The sequence below is a fragment of the Takifugu rubripes genome, chromosome 16 (genome assembly GCF_901000725.2).
Source record: "Takifugu rubripes chromosome 16, fTakRub1.2, whole genome shotgun sequence".
NCBI lineage: Eukaryota > Metazoa > Chordata > Actinopteri > Tetraodontiformes > Tetraodontidae > Takifugu > Takifugu rubripes.
In genome coordinates, this window is record NC_042300.1 from 2717202 (window position 1) to 2736821 (window position 19620).

At 47.4% G+C, this 19620-nt stretch overlaps 2 protein-coding genes across 6 annotated transcripts; one reads left to right on the top strand and one right to left on the bottom strand.

Moving 5' to 3' along the window:
• The first annotated feature begins 2027 nt into the window (after nucleotides 1-2027).
• Nucleotides 2028-6742, top strand: allc (allantoicase). The gene is made up of 11 exons (XM_003977459.2): nucleotides 2028-2602; nucleotides 2798-2848; nucleotides 3036-3123; nucleotides 3499-3618; nucleotides 3738-3817; nucleotides 3939-4074; nucleotides 4651-4806; nucleotides 5104-5177; nucleotides 5244-5352; nucleotides 5422-5540; nucleotides 5610-6742. Exons 1-11 carry the CDS (start codon nucleotides 2513-2515, stop codon nucleotides 5781-5783), a joined length of 1197 nt encoding a protein of 398 aa, XP_003977508.2. The 5' UTR covers nucleotides 2028-2512; the 3' UTR covers nucleotides 5784-6742.
• Nucleotides 6743-6937: 195 nt separating this feature from the next.
• kidins220b (kinase D-interacting substrate 220b) lies at nucleotides 6938-19216 on the bottom strand. 5 transcript variants are annotated; one of them, XM_029849711.1, is made up of 30 exons: nucleotides 19047-19216; nucleotides 18278-18432; nucleotides 18091-18189; nucleotides 17856-17954; nucleotides 17652-17750; nucleotides 17456-17554; nucleotides 17109-17207; nucleotides 16812-17009; nucleotides 16620-16718; nucleotides 16437-16535; nucleotides 15802-15900; nucleotides 15542-15719; nucleotides 15300-15464; nucleotides 14584-14763; nucleotides 14184-14349; nucleotides 13394-13545; nucleotides 13012-13301; nucleotides 12805-12945; nucleotides 11641-11878; nucleotides 11417-11505; nucleotides 11177-11321; nucleotides 10937-11099; nucleotides 10696-10874; nucleotides 10354-10589; nucleotides 9985-10104; nucleotides 9614-9643; nucleotides 9144-9275; nucleotides 8967-9065; nucleotides 8657-8887; nucleotides 6938-8580 (listed from the first exon to the last, which is right to left on the bottom strand). In XM_029849711.1, the coding sequence occupies exons 2-30, from the start codon at nucleotides 18407-18409 to the stop codon at nucleotides 7453-7455; spliced, it is 5184 nt and encodes a 1727-aa protein (XP_029705571.1). In that variant the 5' UTR covers nucleotides 18410-18432; nucleotides 19047-19216; the 3' UTR covers nucleotides 6938-7452. The 5 variants fall into 5 exon arrangements, with proteins under 5 accessions (XP_029705571.1, XP_011616927.2, XP_029705572.1 ...); XM_011618625.2 differs by having other exon boundaries at nucleotides 10696-10877; XM_029849712.1 differs by lacking the exon at nucleotides 9985-10104 and having other exon boundaries at nucleotides 10696-10877.
• Between the last annotated feature and the right edge of the window lie 404 nt (nucleotides 19217-19620).

Sequence of the window (19620 nt, forward strand, 5' to 3'; positions counted from 1 at the left end):
CCGCTGAAGAAAGCATTGCTGGATGATCACAGGCTGGATGATCCTTGCCGTGGTGAAGAAGGACCCCCTCCACAACATCCACCCAAGTGAACAACAGTCTCCATGAAGTAGGTGTATCGCTGTCTAATTCTACCATAATGAGAGAAAATACAGGGCTTTCAATACAAAATCCAAGGTTCTGTTTTTATTGTTCATTATTGTTTATGATCATCATGTTTTTGTGAATTGAATGTCAGTCAGGGTGTCGTTCACGCAGCTTCATATGTGTGTGGATTGTTTATTATTGTGCCATATACTGCTAAAGTGTGTTTACAGAACCATGTTCTTCAATTAAAGCTCATCCAAATCCTGGCCTGCCTGCGAGACTCTCAAGCCGACTTCCAGAGTGTCACCGGTGCACACTGTTGAGGCCCCAGACCTCTTGTTCATCTGGACAGAAGGTTAAAAAGCAGCAGAATGTTAGGAAGAAGAAAGTATGGACCCTACTGTATCATGGTTATCATGGTTCTATTTTCACAAGTATCACTATTTAACGACTCCTTCAGTAATCGCTGTATTGAGTAAATGTATGTAGTTGTTTGATTCAAACCAACGTTTGGATTGACCCTCATGGTGGCTTCAAGTTGAAGCACCTGATGTCTCTTTTGACCTCTTACAGCAGGAGGAATAAGGCGATCTCCTTTTTTTCCAACGTATTTCAACGTGATTTGAGGGAGTTAAAGTTTCTTTCCGTTTCTCTTTAGATGAACACATTCTATCGGGCTCTCTTTTATTAAACACACACAGAAATAATGACGTATTAACTTTTGCAAACGTGCCGAATTGACCAGAAAACAACAGAATGTCTCAGAACTGGTCATTTATAACCCATCTGTTCAAACATGATGTAATACTGGAGATCCTGTTTTGTTCATGAAATATGAAATCCAAAATATGAATAATGACCTGTAATGATAAAAAAACAATATACTTGAAATAGACAAAAGATAAATGTTTTAAAGTTACAGCAAAGTAACACTCAGCCAACATGAAATCACCTGTATGAATGTGGGCTCTAACATGGGACACAAGTTGAGCATCAACGCTCGTAAAACATCCAATGAAAAACACTTTTGGGGTTCAACAGTGTAATAAAGTTTGTAGGAAAACGTGCTAGAGGTGAGTGTTTGTTTTTTAAATCTTTCTTGTTTTGTATGGAGCCCTTCTAGTGACATTTCATTTATTAAGCAACACATCGTGATGCTCATTATACCACAGCTAAGAACTATTCAGATGGCGTGAAATCACCTTTACCTTTTATAAAAAAAATAATGTGTGGCCACGAGATTATTCATGCAGTCATGTCCATGCAAAGATGTTTGTTAACGTGGACACGTTTGATTTGATTTCAATGTACTAAATTTAAGCACTTAGTGAATTATAATGACTTACTTTGGTCACTTTCAGTTAGACATCGATTAGGTCTAAAAGCTGCTGCTCAAAATAGATTGCCTTAACCACAGGGGATATGCTGATGTCCAGGAGGTCATAGATTTGATCATTCAACAATAAAAGGATTAAAACCATAGGCAGCACTGAGCTGAAGGACCTCACTATATCTGCTGTGTTGATTCTTACAATTACGAAGTTAAAGCCATATGGAATCTCCATTGGTGGTCCAGTGGATGGATCTTCGTGAATAAAATAATTAGGTGGAACGCTGCAAACACAAGCAGCACCCCATAGTGGGCTACATTATACAAGCCTTGGATGGGACGGATGCAGGTAGCCAGTTGGCATTGTTAACGTTCCACTCACAATGACTAGAACAAAGATGAAACTTTAATAAGTCTAACCTTTTTCATAAATTATAAACAGCATGACTCTCAAACTGACACCTCCACTTAGACAAGCACCCCATTTCTGTAGGTGAATGCTCTCATGGCCATCTTTTTTTGAAGATACATTTCAAGTCCTGGTAACATATCAGATACATTTCAGGTTATGTGACAGTCGGCTTGTGATGAATTCCATAGTCAGCTGAGAGTGAGTGTTCCACATGGTGAAGTTGGGCTGCTAACTTCAGGCTACAGTTAGCTTGGTTATGCTAATGTCACTAACCTATGTGTGTGTTACCGTACGTGTAGCCAATGTGTTGTCATAGAGACCTACGTTTGCGCGAGTGACTGAAACATACAATATATTCTTGTATGTTACTAAAACTGATTAAAACTAGACTAAAACCTGTTTGAGTTTTCGTCAACTAGAACTGGAATAAAACTATCACATATAGAAATGACTAAAATTATACTATTTTGTCCAAAATACTAAGACTAAATGTAAAATGGCAACACTGTAGGAGACAGTAATTTTTAAAAATCAAGGTAATGATTGATCATATATAGCAGATCTGGGTCAACAGTTGTTTGAATAAGATGCCTTCAACTTTGTCCTGCGGGACACAAACAGTTCAGAAAGAACTGCAGTGGTGGCAACGTTCCTCCGAAGACCAGAAAGCTCCAGAAAAGTCCTCATGGCCAAGAGGGGGACATCAGTGGCAGCAGGACCAGGACTGGACTTCCTGCAGTTCAACGATCTGGCTTGTGAGACGGTTGGAGGGAAGGTGAGTCCAGCCGAATCCAGTCCAGGGTGAATGAAGGGTGTCATCAAAAGATCATTCGTCAGCAGACCTTCCTTCTGGAAATATCCTCCTGATCCTGGACAGAGTAAATGTAGCCCATCACTGTCTTCCCAGTGCTAATGTTAAGCTAATCTAACATAGCTGCTGTATTTCGGTCAGTGACGTCTGTTTCTCCAGGTACTCTTTGCTACTGATGAGTATTTTGCACCTGCTTCCAACCTGCTGAAGGTATGTCACCATGGCCCAGTCCAAACCATCAACCTCATCCTGAAAAACCATCAAGCAGATATCTGCATACTTCCTGTTGTCAGATGAAAAATGAGTGCTAAAGTTTGTTTCTTTGAAGAAATGTTCCATGGTTATGCTCAGCAGCTTAGATGGTCTTTTCCAATGCTAAGAGGACATTTCCCTGCAGGGGGCGCTGCCACAGTTCGACAGCTCTGCCTACACTGAGTTTGGAAAATGGATGGATGGCTGGGAGACGAGGAGGAAGAGAATCCCTGGTACGTGCAAACTAGAGCAGAAACATCATTTGATGAGCCTGGTCCTGCTCAAGGTTTCTTCCTGTTAAAGGGGAGTTTTTCCTTGCCACTGTTGCTTGTCTGGGGTCAGGCCCTGGGATCCTGGAAAGCGCCTTGAAACAATTTTGATTGTAAAAGACGCTATATAAATAAAGATTGATTTGATTTGATTTGATTCACCATTCAGCCAGCCACACACTCTACCAGCCTGAGCTCTAGCAGCAGGAGAATCGGTCGTTAGCATCTGGTTCATTTACATTTTCAGTTGACTGTGCTGCCCTGAGTCCTGCTTTAAAACGCGACCTCATAGCAACTGTTGTTCTTAAACGCCTGTGTCCATCTCTGTGTTTGTGGAAGGTCACGACTGGTGCATCATCCAGCTGGGAGTACCAGGTCGCATCTGTGGCTTCGATGTGGACACGTCTTTCTTCACTGGGAACCATTCACCCCGAGTCTCCATCCAGGGAACATGTTTAGGTAGCTGTGTTATTTCAGTATTCTGGGTCGATGAAGTAGAATGAAAATGATCAGCGCCATTAATATTTTGTTTGATTGCATCACCACAAATGTGGTTCAAACGTTGCTTTCTTCTCCAGACAGTTCACCAGACTTCAGCTTGAAAGGAAACCGAACTGGAATGGCTGCCACCGACAGCGAGTTTGCTGAAGTTGCGAAGGTAACGCAGACTGTTTCTATGGAAACGGCGTTGGACACGTCCCATCTCTGATGACGCGGTGGACAGGCGTGATGTGGCGCTTTTGTGACGTGATGGCTGCCGTCCTGTGTCTTCTTGACAGCTGCGCTCGGAGGCGTGGCCTGAGCTGGTGCCCCTGTCACCATTAATGCCGGGATTTTCAGACTGTTGCCACAACTTCTTCACCAGTTCACAGTTTCCAAACAGAGTCACACATCTTCGCCTTAACATGTACCCTGGTAAGTGATTATCCACAATGACCACAGAGGCAAAGTGAGGATATTCATTCTAGTCCTCAGCTTCAAAGGAGGGTTTCATACTTGGTTTAAAGGTTCAGATTAAGGCTGGTCTGGTTTAGATTAAGGTCAGGGATGTAGTTGTAATGGTAGGTGAGTGATAGATACACCAGTCTCTCACTATCCTGTCCGACAACAACAGAGCTTCTGTGAGAGACAGAGGCAAGGCACTGTGGAGTGAGTACAGGTGTGAGTACACCTGTGGTCCATAGAGGCCCGGGTAGTTTGGTTTTGATCTGCTTCCAAGTCAATTCTTTTTTATGTTGTTTTTGGGGCTGTTTTCTTCTTTTCTGTCTTTTCTCTTCTCTCTCTGACTTGTCTGGTAGTTATTTCTCTGCCTTGCTGTAATTGTTCATCGGTTTGTGGGTCAGGTCAAAGATTCATTTATAAAATAATATCAGATTCCAGTTCTGCTGCCTCACTGCTGGACAGTACAAGGGGGGAAAAGGGTTCGGAAACTGTTTGAGATTATTATAAAGGCTGTTCATTTGAGGGTTGTGTGTGTGTGTGTGTGTGTAGATGGAGGTATAGCCAGACTCAGGGTCTTGGGCATTGGTCAGAGGAACTGGGCAAGTGTCTCCACCCATGATGACGTGGATCTCGTGGCTCTTCCCAATGGAGGCGTCTGTCTTGGCTTCAGCAACGCCCACTTTGGACATCCTCGCAACATGATTGGTTAGAGTGACGGCATCATTAAAGCATTCACAGTCGTTATTGAATGGCTGATAGGATATTATTTGAAGATCAAAGATACTCAGTATAAAGGTGTTTATTGTGACTATTGCAATCAACGTCATAGAACACATCTGTATGTCAATCCTCCCCCTAAGAGGATACTTTGTTCTTTATTATTGGTTTTATTGCTGCTATTGTATAGTAGGCAGGCCTATCTGTCTTATTCCTTAGGAAAACCAGCTCTAACCCCCCCCCCAATCCTCCAAGCTCATGGTGTAATTCAAACATGTCTGTCAGGTCTCGGTCAAGCCGTCAGCATGGCAGACGGATGGGAAACAGCTCGTAGATTGGACCGGCCCAACAAGCTCAAGGTACATGCACACACAGCAAGTACTTCAAATGTTATGGCTAAGTTTACCCTGCTGCTGGTCTGACAGGTGGACCAGCAAGGGATCCTGCAGGTTCCAGGCAGGGAGTGGGCTGTGTTCCGACTCGGTCACCCTGGAACCATCCACAGGGTTGAGATTGACACGATCCACTTCAAAGGTCTAGTTCAGCTGCGGGTGTGACGGACAGAGAAACGTTCCTTTTCGGACCAATGTTGTTTTCCTGCAGGAAACTTTCCGGATTCTTGTCAAGTGGAGGTCTGCTCTCTGAGTCCAGATGAGGAAGTCCAGTGCATTCAGAACCGTTGGACATCTGGGAAATGGCGTCTCCTTCTACCACCTCAAAAAGTATGCCAGTAACTGTGATTAATGTTTGCATCACACAGTGGTTTAGCTCATCTCTCTGTCACCGTGCAGCTCCGCCCTCATCACACGCACCGGTATGACGAGCCGGTTCCAAGCGGCCCTGTCACTCACGTCCGGCTCACCATCCGTCCAGATGGAGGAATCAGCCGTTTCCGCCTTTTTGGTCGCATCACACGCATCACCGGAGCTGTGGGGAATCAGCAGAGACCATCATCCAGGCTGTGATGGGTGGGGTCACGGCTGCTCCAGGAGGTCAATGCATCTGGATCAGGGAGTTCCCCGCTGAATACCCGGAAAATCAGTTTAAAGAACGTTGCAGTACATGTTCAGTTCGAATGAAATAAACTTTCATTCACCTCCCAAATGAAGAACCTGTGGATCTTTCAATCAGCCGATCACTGGAACCTGTTTTAGTGAGATTGGTGCTGATCAAGTAACACACAAAAGGAAAATTTAACATACAAATAAAGTTGAACACAAATAATGATGTGGGGAAAAAAACAATGTACAAATCATGAAGGTTAAACATTCTGGCTTTACTGATGAGGGTGGTTTAGGGTTCAGGGTTCTGCTCACTGGGCCACTTCCTGGATGGTTTTACTACCAAGAACCAGGCAGGATGTTGTGTTTCAGTTTCTGATCAGCACTCAGCCTTCTCACCTCCTCCCCTACCTGCAGGAACACAAGGGGCAGGCCGGTCAGCTGGTTGCGTCCTAATCAGAGTTTACTTAAGCTCTCCCCTATTTGCCTCCGGTGCCGGACTGTTGCTTTTGTTCGCACATCTAGCTCCAGCACCCCGAGATCGCCCGTCCTTCGCTTCATTGTTCTATAGTTTCGTGAGTTTTTCCAGTGCTTGGTCACCTTGTTTCACTTGTTTTTTTTCCCGTCGGTTTTTTCCCCATTTTAATGGTGATTTTTCGTTCGCTCTTTCAGTTGTTACTTTCCCCGAGTTTTGTTGTTACTTTGTTTGATCCTCTTGGATGTTGTGTAGGGGTGGGCAAGTGAAGCCTCATGAAGCCCTGAGGCTTTCCTATCAATTGTGCCGAACAAGATTCAAAGCTTCAAGACTTCAGTGATGGTGATATCTGGTGGACAACTGACGCCATAGCAACCTCCAAAGAGCATGACTGAAGCACTGGCGCTGTTTCAATCCATGACACCAATAAAAGTTCATTGTGTGCTCATCCAGGGGTTTTGTTCATTCAAACCAAATAATGACCAAAGTACAACCTATTGATTAAATGAATCCTTGCACTTATTTGAGCACCATTCTCTCCCGTTTCTCCTCCACAGCTGCAGTTTGGACGGCATTTGTAATTTGTGTACTTTTGTCTTTTCTATTAGTGTTTGTTCAGATTGAAGAAAGACAGGAAATGACACCATCTCAGCGTTTTCTTTTATTTGGAAACATCAAAGAAGTTACAGAAATCCACCAAGATGTGACCACAGAACAGGAAACATGCAGCTCATCACAATATACCTGACAAATCACCACAACATGCAGCTTCTACTGCCAATACTACCAATAATCAGTCATAATGTTCACTGACTGACACATTAGCTTCTTGCAACTTTTCTCTTTTTCATTTCTGGTTATTAGCACCTAATGGTTGAAAACTACACTACAGTTGTTATTTTTGGTTCTGGACATGACAACATTAACATGCAGCAGCTTCTAGTTTCACGACACCTTCACTTTACTACTGCTCACAACTAATGATCACATGACCACTCAACTACCAACCAAGACAGTTAAACTACCACTGCATTGCCACTGAAACACTGATCAAAAATCACGTGATGGTAGATCTAATGGATGATGATCACATGATCACTATGAGGATGACACAACAGTGTGGCTCTGATGTGAGACTGGGCGTGCTCCATGCAGCTGTCACAGGATGCTCTCGCGCTCCTCGCTAAAGGTGACGGTGTCACATGACATGGTGCATATCTCTGGGGGCTCGCCAGGAGTCACACCCCTCTTCAGGTGCACCACTCGGACGTTCTCGTTGTTGGGCCCGGGCCTGGAGGAGGTGCTGGACACGATGATGTCGCTAGAGGAGGTGGTGCCGATGGAGCTCTCCGCGGGCTGCTGATGGCGGTTGGCGTGCTGAGCATTGGTGTTGTTGTTGAGTGTCACGTTGCTGGGGGTGCGGTTCAGGTTGTAGGTCTTTGATGAGGGCCAGCTTTCTTCAGGACTACTGGCCAGAAGGCTGCACTGATCCTCAGAGCAGATGGACATGCGGACCACGGCGGGGTCCTGCAGGCCACAGAGGCTGCTGGGAGCCCCTTGAGGGCAAACCAGGCTGTCGTCATTCAGCTCGATCAGGTTGGACCGGTTGGAGAGATCTGCCTCCTCGTCCTGAAGCGAGTGGTTGGGCGAGCTTTCACTGGAGCGCACACCGGAGTCGGATGACTCCTTCTTGTCCAGCATGGCATCTGAGAGCGAGTCCTTCCCCTTCAGAGCGAGCATGCTGGCCGGTGGTTTGAGTTCGGTCTTCTGATCCTTCATCCGAGGAGCGTTGTCAGACTCCTCTGACTCATTGTCGTCACTTGTCAACTTTTGGTAGCGCAGCCCGCCGCCAGCCTTCAGCTTTAGGTCGGCGGCACCCTGGAACAGCCCGCCTCTTCCAGCCGAGGACCTGCAAGGCACCGGAGTCCTGGAGGACCCGTGCTCGCCCTTCTCATCTTCTTCTGTGATTGGATCCAGGCCATCGGTGTTGGAGAAGTCAGTGTTGTCTGCTGCCAGTTTGGCACCGCTCCTTTTGCTGAAGGGTTTACGTCCATCGTGTTCTTCTCTGTTCTTATCATCAGACAAATTCATAAACTGCCCGGGTTGTGGCTCGACGGGCCTTTCTCCGCCACCAGCGCCGCTCAACTCTAACTGTGACATCTGAGCTATGTACTCCTGGTAGGCGTTTTTGTACTCGGCCTGTTGCTTGTCGGTCAGTTTGCCGATGTCATTGGAGGACTCTTGAGAATTCAGGCTGCTCATGCTCGCCGTGCGATGAGCAGCGCCCTGAGAACACACAGACAGACATCGTGTCATGGTAACAGTCTACAACAGCCACAACAAACACAAGGTGTGTGTTTACCATCCAGGGAACGCCTCCCTGTCTCGTTGACTCGTCCAGGCCCACATTGCTCAGCTCCTCAAAGCTCAGGTTGAAGTTATACATCGGCGATCCATCGGCATTGGTAGCGCTGGCATGAGGCGGAGCCCCCCCTCGCCTTCCAGCATCAGCGTGGCTCCCTACAAGGCTGCCTTGCTCGCTGGCAGCTTCCTCGTGGAGCAGTTGATTCTCGATGTGTCGCATGTTGAGAACCTGTGGATGAGGAGGGAGGTTTAGAGCGATGTGAGGTTACATAACCTGCAGCTTCACAGGAAGTTGCCATCTGACTGACCGTTGCTCTGAACAGTTGCCAGTCTCCAAAGTTCATGTTCATCTCCTTCTTCAGCTCGTCGATGTTGCACTGAGACAGAACTCTGCCATTTACGTTGGCCTGTGAAGCACAAACATCTCAACTGTCAACCAGGGACATGCTGCGTCAGTCCCGCTCGCTCTGGTCAGCCACACCCACCTTCTTGACGGTGGCGCCGTACTGTCCCAGCATGCTCAGGTCGATGCCTTCAATCTGCCGTAAAAGCTCACAGACCGCCTCTGTTGTCATGGAGCCGAGGAAGATAGTGGGACCAGTTGACACCACAGACCCCTGAACAGGAAAACACAGGTTTGCTTCCACAACATGGAGAATGTTGATATGTTAGCCTGTTCCTGCTGCCTTAACCAACAAGTTACATGGCTAACAAGGTCTTCTTTCACCTTCCTCTGCGTCACAAGAGGAGATTAAAATATCGACAAGAAGATGCTGAATCATGAAATCTTTTTTACTTTTCAGACTTTGATAACATTTCACAATGGTGACATCATTATGGAATGGTTGATCCTGTTTGAAGGATCTGTTGGAATCTGTAGGCAGGGACAGACTGTGTGTGTGTGGGGGGGATTGATTGGGTCAGTGTTGTTTTTTTGGGCTGGGGGGGTGAATACCTGTGTCTTTTTCAAAGATGAACCCTTACACTGCAGACAGACAAACAGACAGACAGACAGGTAAAGATGAAAGAATGAAAATATTTGAAAATAAGAACAATAAAATTCATTTTCATTTGAAATACGTTCAGTAACCAACTGAAAAAATGCTGAAAAATGAGTTTTGATTCATTACAGGCTGATGTTCTGATCAAAACAAGCTCAGTTGAATGTTTTTCATCAATGATATCTTTGCATGCTCTTATTTTGGAGGTTTTTCTGGGGCTTTGACGGTCACTCAGGATGAATCCTCTGGAGCACCAAACTTTCATGTTGATTATGGATCCTGTTCAATGAGCTGATGATGCCTCCAGCTCAGGTGTCGTACTTACAGGTGCAGCTGAGAAATCCTGACTGATGCAGACTTTAGGTTGACATGGGTGCAGGTGTGATGGGTGGGTGGAGGCCATAAGTGGGCGTGGCAGTTGACAAAGGTGGTGGGGGAAATAAGGCTGATGGAAGGGAGGGGGTAGAAATGAAAATAATATTCATGGCAAACACGCGCACAATGGATGCAATTCACTCAAATAATGAATAAATTAACTACAACTGGACCGAGTGTGTGACAACCATGTGACTGAGCTGATGACAACACAACCTTACAACTAACCTTTCAGCCAATCAGAACAGCTCTGAGAGACGGAAGGCCAACAGAGAGACTCACCTTTATGTACAAGTCTAAGGGTGGAGCTACTACTCACCCTGTTGTAGAATGGGTGCTGTGGTCCAGATAGGCCACTATAGTAGCTGCTGTGTGGCTGCGGGGAAAGCACGCCCCCTGCTGGCTGGTTAAAGGGTCCACTAAAGGAGGCGGAGGGCGAGCACGTTGACGACACCTGGGAGTACACTGAGGTGGGGCGGGGCTGCACTTCTGGCAAAGGTAGTGTTGGATAGTTGACTCCACTCATATTCATTTGTTCCCTGGCAGCAAGAACATCTGGAGACAAAAGATACAAGAAATACAAGATTATCAACAGAATTACCAGCGAATTACCAGAATGATCAGAAAGGTCATCTGTAAGAGTGCGATCAGGACACTGTACCTGTGATGATCTCTCGGAGTTTAGGGTCCAAATTAACGGTGCAAGGCAGGAAGGTTCGGATGTCTTTAGCTGTCAGGACAGGTGTACGCGAGGACAGGAAGACTTCAAAGCTACGGACGTCTCCGTCAATCTCAAGCAGCGGCTCCACGTCTTTAGTAGTAGGGATGTTCTTGGACACTCTGCTGGAGACAATGTGTCACGATCACATGATTCACTGGTGGATCACATGCAGCAGTTTCACCTCTCATAGATGGTCTTAAGGGTGGCGTGGTCCGGGACCGCCTCAGTCTCTTCCAGGTACAGGATGAGCCACGAGGTCCTGTAGGGCCACTGCTCTGTCAGGTTGATCCAGGAGGCCAAACGGTCCCAGTTGAAAGTGATCTGATTGGCTCGCAGAAGACGACCTGCAGGCAGAAAAGGGCGTTTTGTTTCCTGAGCTGAAGCGGGTCGATGTTTCCAGATGGATGTGCCGGTCACCAACCAGTGAGCGAGACGATGTTCAGCAGCCGCCTCATCGTCTGTGGACTGATGTCACTGAACCAGTCCTCCGTCACCATCAGCTTTGTCAGGTCGAATGACATTTGTCGCGTCACCGTGCGCTGCACCTGACGCCGCCGGAATGTGTCCTGCACCCGACAGGTCGGTCACGGGACCAAAAAAGAATCTTTTACACGACCAAACAGTTGCTGCACGTTAATCAGAGCGGAGAGAGCGGACTCACCCTGCGATTCAGAGTGGTCTTACTGCCAAACTTTGTTAATTCTCCCAGACTGTGCTGGGACAACTTCCTGTCCAACTCCTCATGCCAACCTGTGGACACAAGGTGGACACACCCTTTTAAACCAGTGTAGAATCTGTCATTCTGTGGGACCTGTTGTCCTGTCTCCTATTATTTAGGACTTGTGAGCCATGGTCCTGACTTCTAACTCGTACGATCATGTTTACCGTCAACGTTAGTGGCGTCCCCGTTGGTGGATGTAGAAGTGCACATCTTCTTGGCGCTGGACAGGCCCCTGCTGTTAAGGAAAACTGGTAGGTGCACAATGTTCCTCATGTAGTCATGACCGTTGATGTTGGAGTCTCGCAGAACGCTGTTCAGGTTCTGGTTGATGGCTTTGATAATGATGTGTGGGTCACTGGCAAAGATGGAGATGAAGGACCCTTTGGAGAACAGCACCCGTACCTGCAGGACAATCAGTAGGAGTGTGACCAGAACCAGATCTTGGAGATTCTCTTAGCAACAAAAGAGTTTTCACACTCTAATTTAAAGCTAATAATCCTCTGAACCCACACTAGACCGTCGAGTCTGACCACGCTCCTGTGGACAAGTTTCCAACCTCTTTTGTGCCACGGTCCGGTTTAATGTCAGACAATACTTCTACAGTCCAGCCTTTAAGTTGTGGCGGGTAAATACAACAAATTAAAATGATGCGACAAACACAAACTGTGGTATTTTGTAGATGTACTAATAAAGGTGATTCTACTGTGTACTTGTACGTAACTTTATTAGCAGCATCCTCCTTTCTAGCACCAACAGGATAACAAGAGAGACATTCTGTCCCCTAACTCTCTCTGACCAGTGTGTTATCACCTAAACATGCCTTCAAAATAAGATACGTCACAAAAGAAACATAAAGTGCTTCAAAAATACAACTCGCCGTAATGTTAATCACCTGAGTACCACCTGTCACGATAAATCCTTATTTTCTCCTCACTAGGCCTTTTCCCCTTTTGCAAAGAAACTTTCCAAAGATGTCTGCTTTTTTTTCATTTTGCTAGCTTGTGGATTTAATATTAGCCTTAATGTATCACGTAAGGGCGAGCCACAGACGGCTGTAACGGAGAGAATCGGGTCATTTTTCAAAATAAAACATTGACTCAGAAAAAAAAGAAAAGGGAAATAATGTAAGTTATTTATTCATTCGGTGGTGCGGTACCGGACGACACATGGACCGGGACCGGTTCGCGCCCCGGGCGTTGGGGACCGCTGTTTTATAGACTGTGTCATTTTGAGTCCCTCTGTAGAGACTTCAAAAGAGCCTACAGAAATTAATATTTGTGTCCCAACATGTGTGAAGAATGTTTGCTGTGTAAATGTGATGGCCTCACTGTGTCAAGCATCTGTAGAACTTTGTCCTGTTCGCAGGAGTCCAGTCCATCGATAACGACCGCCAGTCTGGTCTGATGTTGCGTAAAGCTATCTATGGTCTTTGCCATCTTTGCCATTAGCTCCACCTCATTTTTCAGCACCTGTGGGAGCAGAGTTAGCAGAGTTAATGTTCTAAAGCACCAACGATACCACTCCAAATGTTTTACCTTCATGAAACCTTCGCTCTTCAGCTTGTGCATCCTGTTGGCAGCGCTGTGAAGCCTCTTCCTCTGAGAGTTCAACACTGAGTCCATCACCTGCCACCATGTCTTGCAGTTGACCAACATAGCCATCCCCACAACGCTGCCCATGGCGATCAGCACCCCGTTCATCGTACGGTTCTCCCCGTCCACATTGACGATGGCCAACAGAGCCAAACCGGCAAACAGGCACAACAACACCAGGACAAAGAGGATGAAGGATGGAACGCAGCATGTCTTCTTCCACTTCCTCTTGCCTGAGAGAGAAGATAGGTGAACACCCTGTATATATGCTGGACTACGTTTTTAGTGTGTGTGTGTGTGTGTGTGTGGGGGGGGGGGGCGTTACCCTGTGTTTCCTCCGTCCTAAACACTCTGAACAATCGTGTTGCGAGGAAACCAAATTCTCTCTCACAGGCGTCAGACAATGTGGCGATCATCTCAGCCATTGATGTTTCTCCACCCACACTTGACAGACGGTTGTAGTCAGTGAACAGAAACCTGCGTGACACACACTTTTCCTGAACCTGCGCATTTGAAACACAGTCAACCTCCCAGTTACTATCATAGACAGACAAATTATCATACTTAGGGGGTCGTCTAATCATTAGGTCACATCTTAGCTATGCTGCTATAGGCCGATGATCACCTGACAGGCCTCTGTCACCCCACTGGGTCATGGTTTCCTCTCCTCTCCTCTCCTCTCCTCTCCTCTCCTCTCCTCTCCTCTCCTCTCCTCTCCTCTCCTCTCCTCTCCCCTCCCCTCTCCTCTCCTCTCCTCTCCTCTCCTCTCCTCTCCTCTCCTCTCCTCCCCTCCCCTCCCCCTTCTCCTCTCTCTCTACCCAGCCCCCCATCAGCAGGAGGGTCCCCCTACATGAGCCTGGTCCTGCTCAAGGTTTCTTCCTCTTAAAGGGGAGTTTTTCCTTGCCACTGTTGCTTGTCTGGGGTCAGGCCCTGGGATTCTGGAAAGCGCCTAGAAACAATTTTGATTGTAACAGACGCTATATAAATAAAGATTGATTGATTGATTGATTGAACCCACACTTGCATGCTTGTGGAGCTCACCGTGGGGTCCCAGAGGGACCCCAACGTGCTCTTTGTTGTTTGAGTGAGGCACGCGCACCCAGCCTGATGCTTACCTGACCGGCAGCGCTCTGGTGCTCTGCTCTGGCAGCTCTGGTGGATTTACGAACATTAGCTTCAGCAGCAGCTCCAGATACCCGATGTGGCGCGCCAGACGAGTGCTGATCAGCCACACCCAGGTCCAGTTCTCCCCTTCTTGACGCCCTCCAAAGTACACCAGCACTGAGGCAGGAGGCAACCAGAGGATCACGGTTACACATGAACATTCACCCTTTCACACACAATCATATAACATAATGATGGGGCTCATCAGGGACACTTCCATAAGCATTATGTGGGAGTTGAACCAACGACTGCCATATCACCAGAGAAACCAATGACACCTGAGCTATGTGCATTATGACTAAGGGAGGGGGTCAGGAGAAGCACTGGGACTATGATTCTGTCTGCTCTCACCAAAGAACAAGTAGAGCAGAGCCAGCAGGCTGAGGGAGACGGCCATGGCGAGCCGAGGGTCAACGCTGAAGCCAAGGACAACCGCCACGGAGCCGCAGAGCAGCAGAGACAGGAAGACCACCAGCCAGGAGAACTGGAACAACGGCTCGATCTGCTGCCCGGCAAACGTCTTCATCTCATCTGAGGAGGAAGAAAGAATCATTTAAGACTCCGACGTTGGTTCCAGGAACCATATTTTCTTGGATCCAGCAGCTCCTGTGTTTCCAGTCTTGGCACTTTTAATACACTAATGAGAAAATAAGCTCCTGTTTGAAGTTTCAGTGCGTTTGGGGGGAAATTTCTCATTTGTCTCAGGTCAAAAGAATCAGTCAACAGTTTGCTTAACTTTTTCAAACACGCTGGAGGTATGTGGATGTGGAGGTACCGACCAGGACAGCGTCTAGCATTAACGCTGCTAAGGCACCTGCTGTTAGCATTTCTATCTGCTCCCACAATAGCCTGATGAATGTTCTCAGCCTTCAGGACACAGAAATTCACCTGGGCTTCCTTTAGTTCACCTCTTACCTCACCTCTTTGGTTCCCCTTTACAAATCCAGCACTGAGATCACCCTGTGCAGGTGTGTGTGTGTGTGTGTGTTGTAGAGGTAATTATTTTTGATTCCTTCTCTTTGTAAACAATAAACTGATTTGACTATGAACAATAAAATGGTTCCTACCCTCCAGCTTCTTTAGCAGGAAGGACTTTCCGCTGCCCCACTGGGCATAGAGCCCGACACAGATGGGAGGCTGCATGGTTGGTTCACTCAGGATATCGGCCAAAGCAGAGCTGTACAGGTCATAACCCAGCATGTCTCCGTCTGTCTCCGTTGGTGACAGGTGACCTGTGGACACGAGTGAAACGGGTGTCAGCGGTGCAGGCCCACCACACCGCCATGGACACGGGACGCCAACTACGTACGTGCTCCAAAGATTTGCGTGAGGATGCTTTTTTGGTGGCTGCAGTCAATGTTGTACGGCGTTTCTCCGGCCTTGTTAGGGCGGTACAACAGGCGGCCATCTTTGGGGTTCCTGAGGAGGAGCTCGGCCAGGCGCCGGCTCCGCCCACGAATGGCGATGTGAAGCGGTGTGTCTCCCTTCTACACAAACAGGAAATGAGGTCATTTTCTTCTGACTGCACTGAGGATAACCAGCAAACTATGATCTGCAAATCACTGCTACCTTATCAACAGCCGAAACCTTCGCGCCTTTATCGAGCAGCATCTCCACGATCTCCACGTTTCTCATCTTTGTTGCTTTGATCAGAGGAGTTTCTCCATCCTATTGTAGAAACAACCAACATGTGGGCTCTCACAGCGCATGTCAGCTGTGTCCTTGTCTCAGGTGTGTCCCCAAGTGGGGTGTGTCCCTGTGTGTGTTTGTCACCGTGCAGGGTATGTCCATGTGATAAGTGTGTCCCTGATTGGGTTTGTCACTGTGTGGGGTGTGTCCCCGTGTGGGGTGTGTCCCCGTGTGGGGTGTGTCCCTGTGTGGGGTGTGTCCTCTGTGTGGGGTGTGTCCCTGTGTGGGGTGTGTCCTCTGTGTGGGGTGTGTCCCTGTGTGGGGTGTGTCCTCTGTGTGGGGTGTGTACTTGTGTCAGGTGTGTATCTGTGTGGGTTTGTCATTCTGTGGACAGTGTCATTGTGTCATGTGTGTGTCCCTGTGTGGTGTGTGTCAGTTGAGTGCTGTCGTTCCCAGTGGGTCACTGTGAGGTGGAGGTTTTTTTATAAGATGCATCACCTCCACAACTTGTGTGTTGATTTCTGGTGGACTGTCAGGTGTTGTTGAGTGTGTCACCAGTGTCCGGCGTGTCTCACCTTGGTGCAGGTCTCTGTGTCTGGGTTACACTGCAGGATGTCTCTCACCATGGCGGCGTTTCCTTTTTCTACTGCCCAGTACAGAGCCGTTTTATTATCCTGCATACAAAGTATCAGGTACTATTAGACACACACACACACAGACACAGACACACACACACACACACACACACCAGGTCTTACCTGTCCTTTGATGTCAATGTCAGCATATTTATGTAGTAGGGCTCTGACAATTTCCACATGACCCCCCCTCACTGCTCCAATCAGCACTGTATCACCACTCTGTAACACACACACACACACACACACACACACACACGTCAACTTCTGCTCCATGGCGTGCTGGAGACAGTGCGGCGTGTGATGCACTCTAACCCGGTCTGGGATGTTGACGTAGGTCCCGGCGTCCAGCAGGTCTTGGACGATCTCGGTGTAACCCTCCTTGGCAGCAATCATGAGCGCAGTGTTTCCGTCTTTGTCAGTCATGTTGACGTTGGGCTTCCTCTTCAGCAGTTCCTTCACCACCGCGGTGTAGCCACCCTTCACCGCCACGATCAGCGCTGTCATTGAATTCTGACGGGTGACAAAATCCTCATGATCATTGATGTTCTTTAAACTTTTCTTTTAATGTGGATATTTGTGAGTGAGCTCATTGTTAGGCTGGTGTCATACCGCCCCCTCCTGGTCAACATCGGCTCCGTTCTCCAGCAGGTGCATCACACAGTCAAAGTGTCCTTTCCTGGACGCCCAGATTAGAGGGGTGGTCCCGTACTGCACAGTCACACAAGGATGCACAAACATGTCGTTGTTGTTTTTGTAAACGTGTCACGTGTAATTCAGCCTCTGTGGACGCTCACATTGGTTGTCACGGGTGAACTCAGGGGACGCCACCCACACATGGACATACAACAGCTTTCAAACAAATGACTATGATTTTCTAGTACACAGTTTGTCTCAAAACAGCTAAACTTTAAGCTAGCAGTGTGGTCGCTAGGTCAGCGGCATCAAGCTGTTGTTACCTTATCGGAACAGTTGACTTTAGCTTCATTTTGTAGCAGAAGTTTGACAATTTCAGAGTGTCCTCGACCTGCAGCCCAGATGATGGGATACACACTGTACTGCAGAGACAGACAAAGTTCATTCAAGAGGTAAGAACCTGTGTAACAAACAAGCTTTACGTGTGTGTGTGTGTGTGTCTGTGTGTGTGTGTGTTACCTGTCCGGTTGTGTTGGCATTTGCTCCATGTTCCAACAGCAGCTGAGTCACGTCCACTCGGCCTTTGTACGCCGCCCACATCAGAGCGGTCCAACCTCCCTAAAACACACCAGCAGACCAATGACCTCTGACCTTAATCAGCCTTAATGCCCTTAATGTGTGCCTGTAAACATGCCTGTGTGTGTGTGTGTGTGCATGTCTCACCATATCTCTGTGTTCCACATAAGCGCTGTTCTCCAGTAGCTCTTTCACCACGTCTATGTGACCTTCTTTAGCTGCACTGATCAGAGCCGACCAGCAGTCCTGGCAACACACACATCACCATGTTACCATAGAAACACAGCCTGACTGGATACTAGCAACCATAGTCTCCACGGAAAGAGGTCCAGGGAGCAGAAGAAGCGGGGGCTTTGATTTGTTCGCAGACAGAGTGGCTCACCACGTCATCCAGATTGACATTGGCTCCTCTCCTGATGAGCTCCTGAAGGATCTCCAGACTGCCCTGTTCAGCCGCTAGCATGAGAGGAGTCTGCCCATTCTGCCAATCAACAGAGGAACCCAGTCAATGGGGAAAATGAGCAGAACGCCAAGAAGAGGCTGTTGCTAAGGAAGACACATTCACATACGTCGCTGCGTCCATCCACCTCCTTGAAACGGTCCAGGTGGGCCTTGAGTGCAGCCAGATTCTCCTCCTCCACATAGCCAAACAGGTTCTGGATGGCCAGTGTGGTCATCTTGATGGAGGTGGTGGTGTCCATGTTTGCAAACTGTCACTGCAACCCTGCAGGCAGGAGCTCAGATCAGCCTAGACATGCTCTGCTATCACCATGGAAACGCCACAGCAGTCGCCATGGAAACATCATCATCCTCCAGACTCATGGTTATCACAAACAGTGGCTGTTTTCTTTGTCAATCACTGATTTGGCCGTTTAGGCTCCGCCTCAGAGTTAAAAATAAATACTGCTGGTGATGAAGATGACGATGATGATGGGAGGCTCGGAAAAGGGAATCACAATTTGGCAACGATCAACGATCTCTGATGCTGATCTAAAAACGAAACCACGTGACAGGCATCAATGACATCATTGTACCTAAATATAGCATCAATTAATAAAAGGAAAGCGAGTGCGCGCCCACATTTTTAATATTAGTATTTTTTACAATCGTGTAATTAACGCCATAATTCTGTGATTCCAGCGGGTAAAGTGAGCATTTGTTCTGTTCCGGACCGCAGTGCTCCAGTCTGGGCGGTTCTGCTCAACGACCTTCACGTGTTCTGATTCATTTGGTCACCAAATCACAGGCGGTGATTTAAATGATTAAATGAGCCGGTGCCATCATCGGCGTCGACGTTCTAACACACTAATTAACACCTATTAAACATATGACTGATACCGAAGGGTGGATGAAACAGATCAACAGATGATGCTTCCGGTCCGTCCGTCTCGGCGGGGTCGGGTCCGCTGGTGGTGCTCCGGGTTCGGGCTGAATGTGAGGATTCGGAGGTCACTGTCCATCCGACAGAGAAGCCGCAGCCATCTTGATGGGAACAACAACGGACGCGCGAGGGAGAGAAAAATCAGAGGAAAGCTGGTTAAAATCACCGCTGCGTTTCCGTAATGCCCTGTCAAAATAAAAGTACGAGCAAGGACGTGGCCATAAAAGAACACGCAAACACACAGAATCCATTTCTAAAACCTGTTTCTGCCCATTTTCATATAAAGGAGAATCTTAAAATAAAACTGAAAACGTTTCTCTTAAATTTTAAACAGGTTTCCAAAAGTCTCCTCCGAAACAACTCACTGGCGCATTTGGCTCTTTTCTTCTGAAAGTGTTACCTTTGCACGGAAGTGTCAACTCCGAAAAGAATTGTTTAAAACACCGTCGTTTTTGTTTACGATGCCTCGTAATACAATACACTGTTTATTTCATTTATATACCCGTCATTTATATCAGCTGCAACCAATGT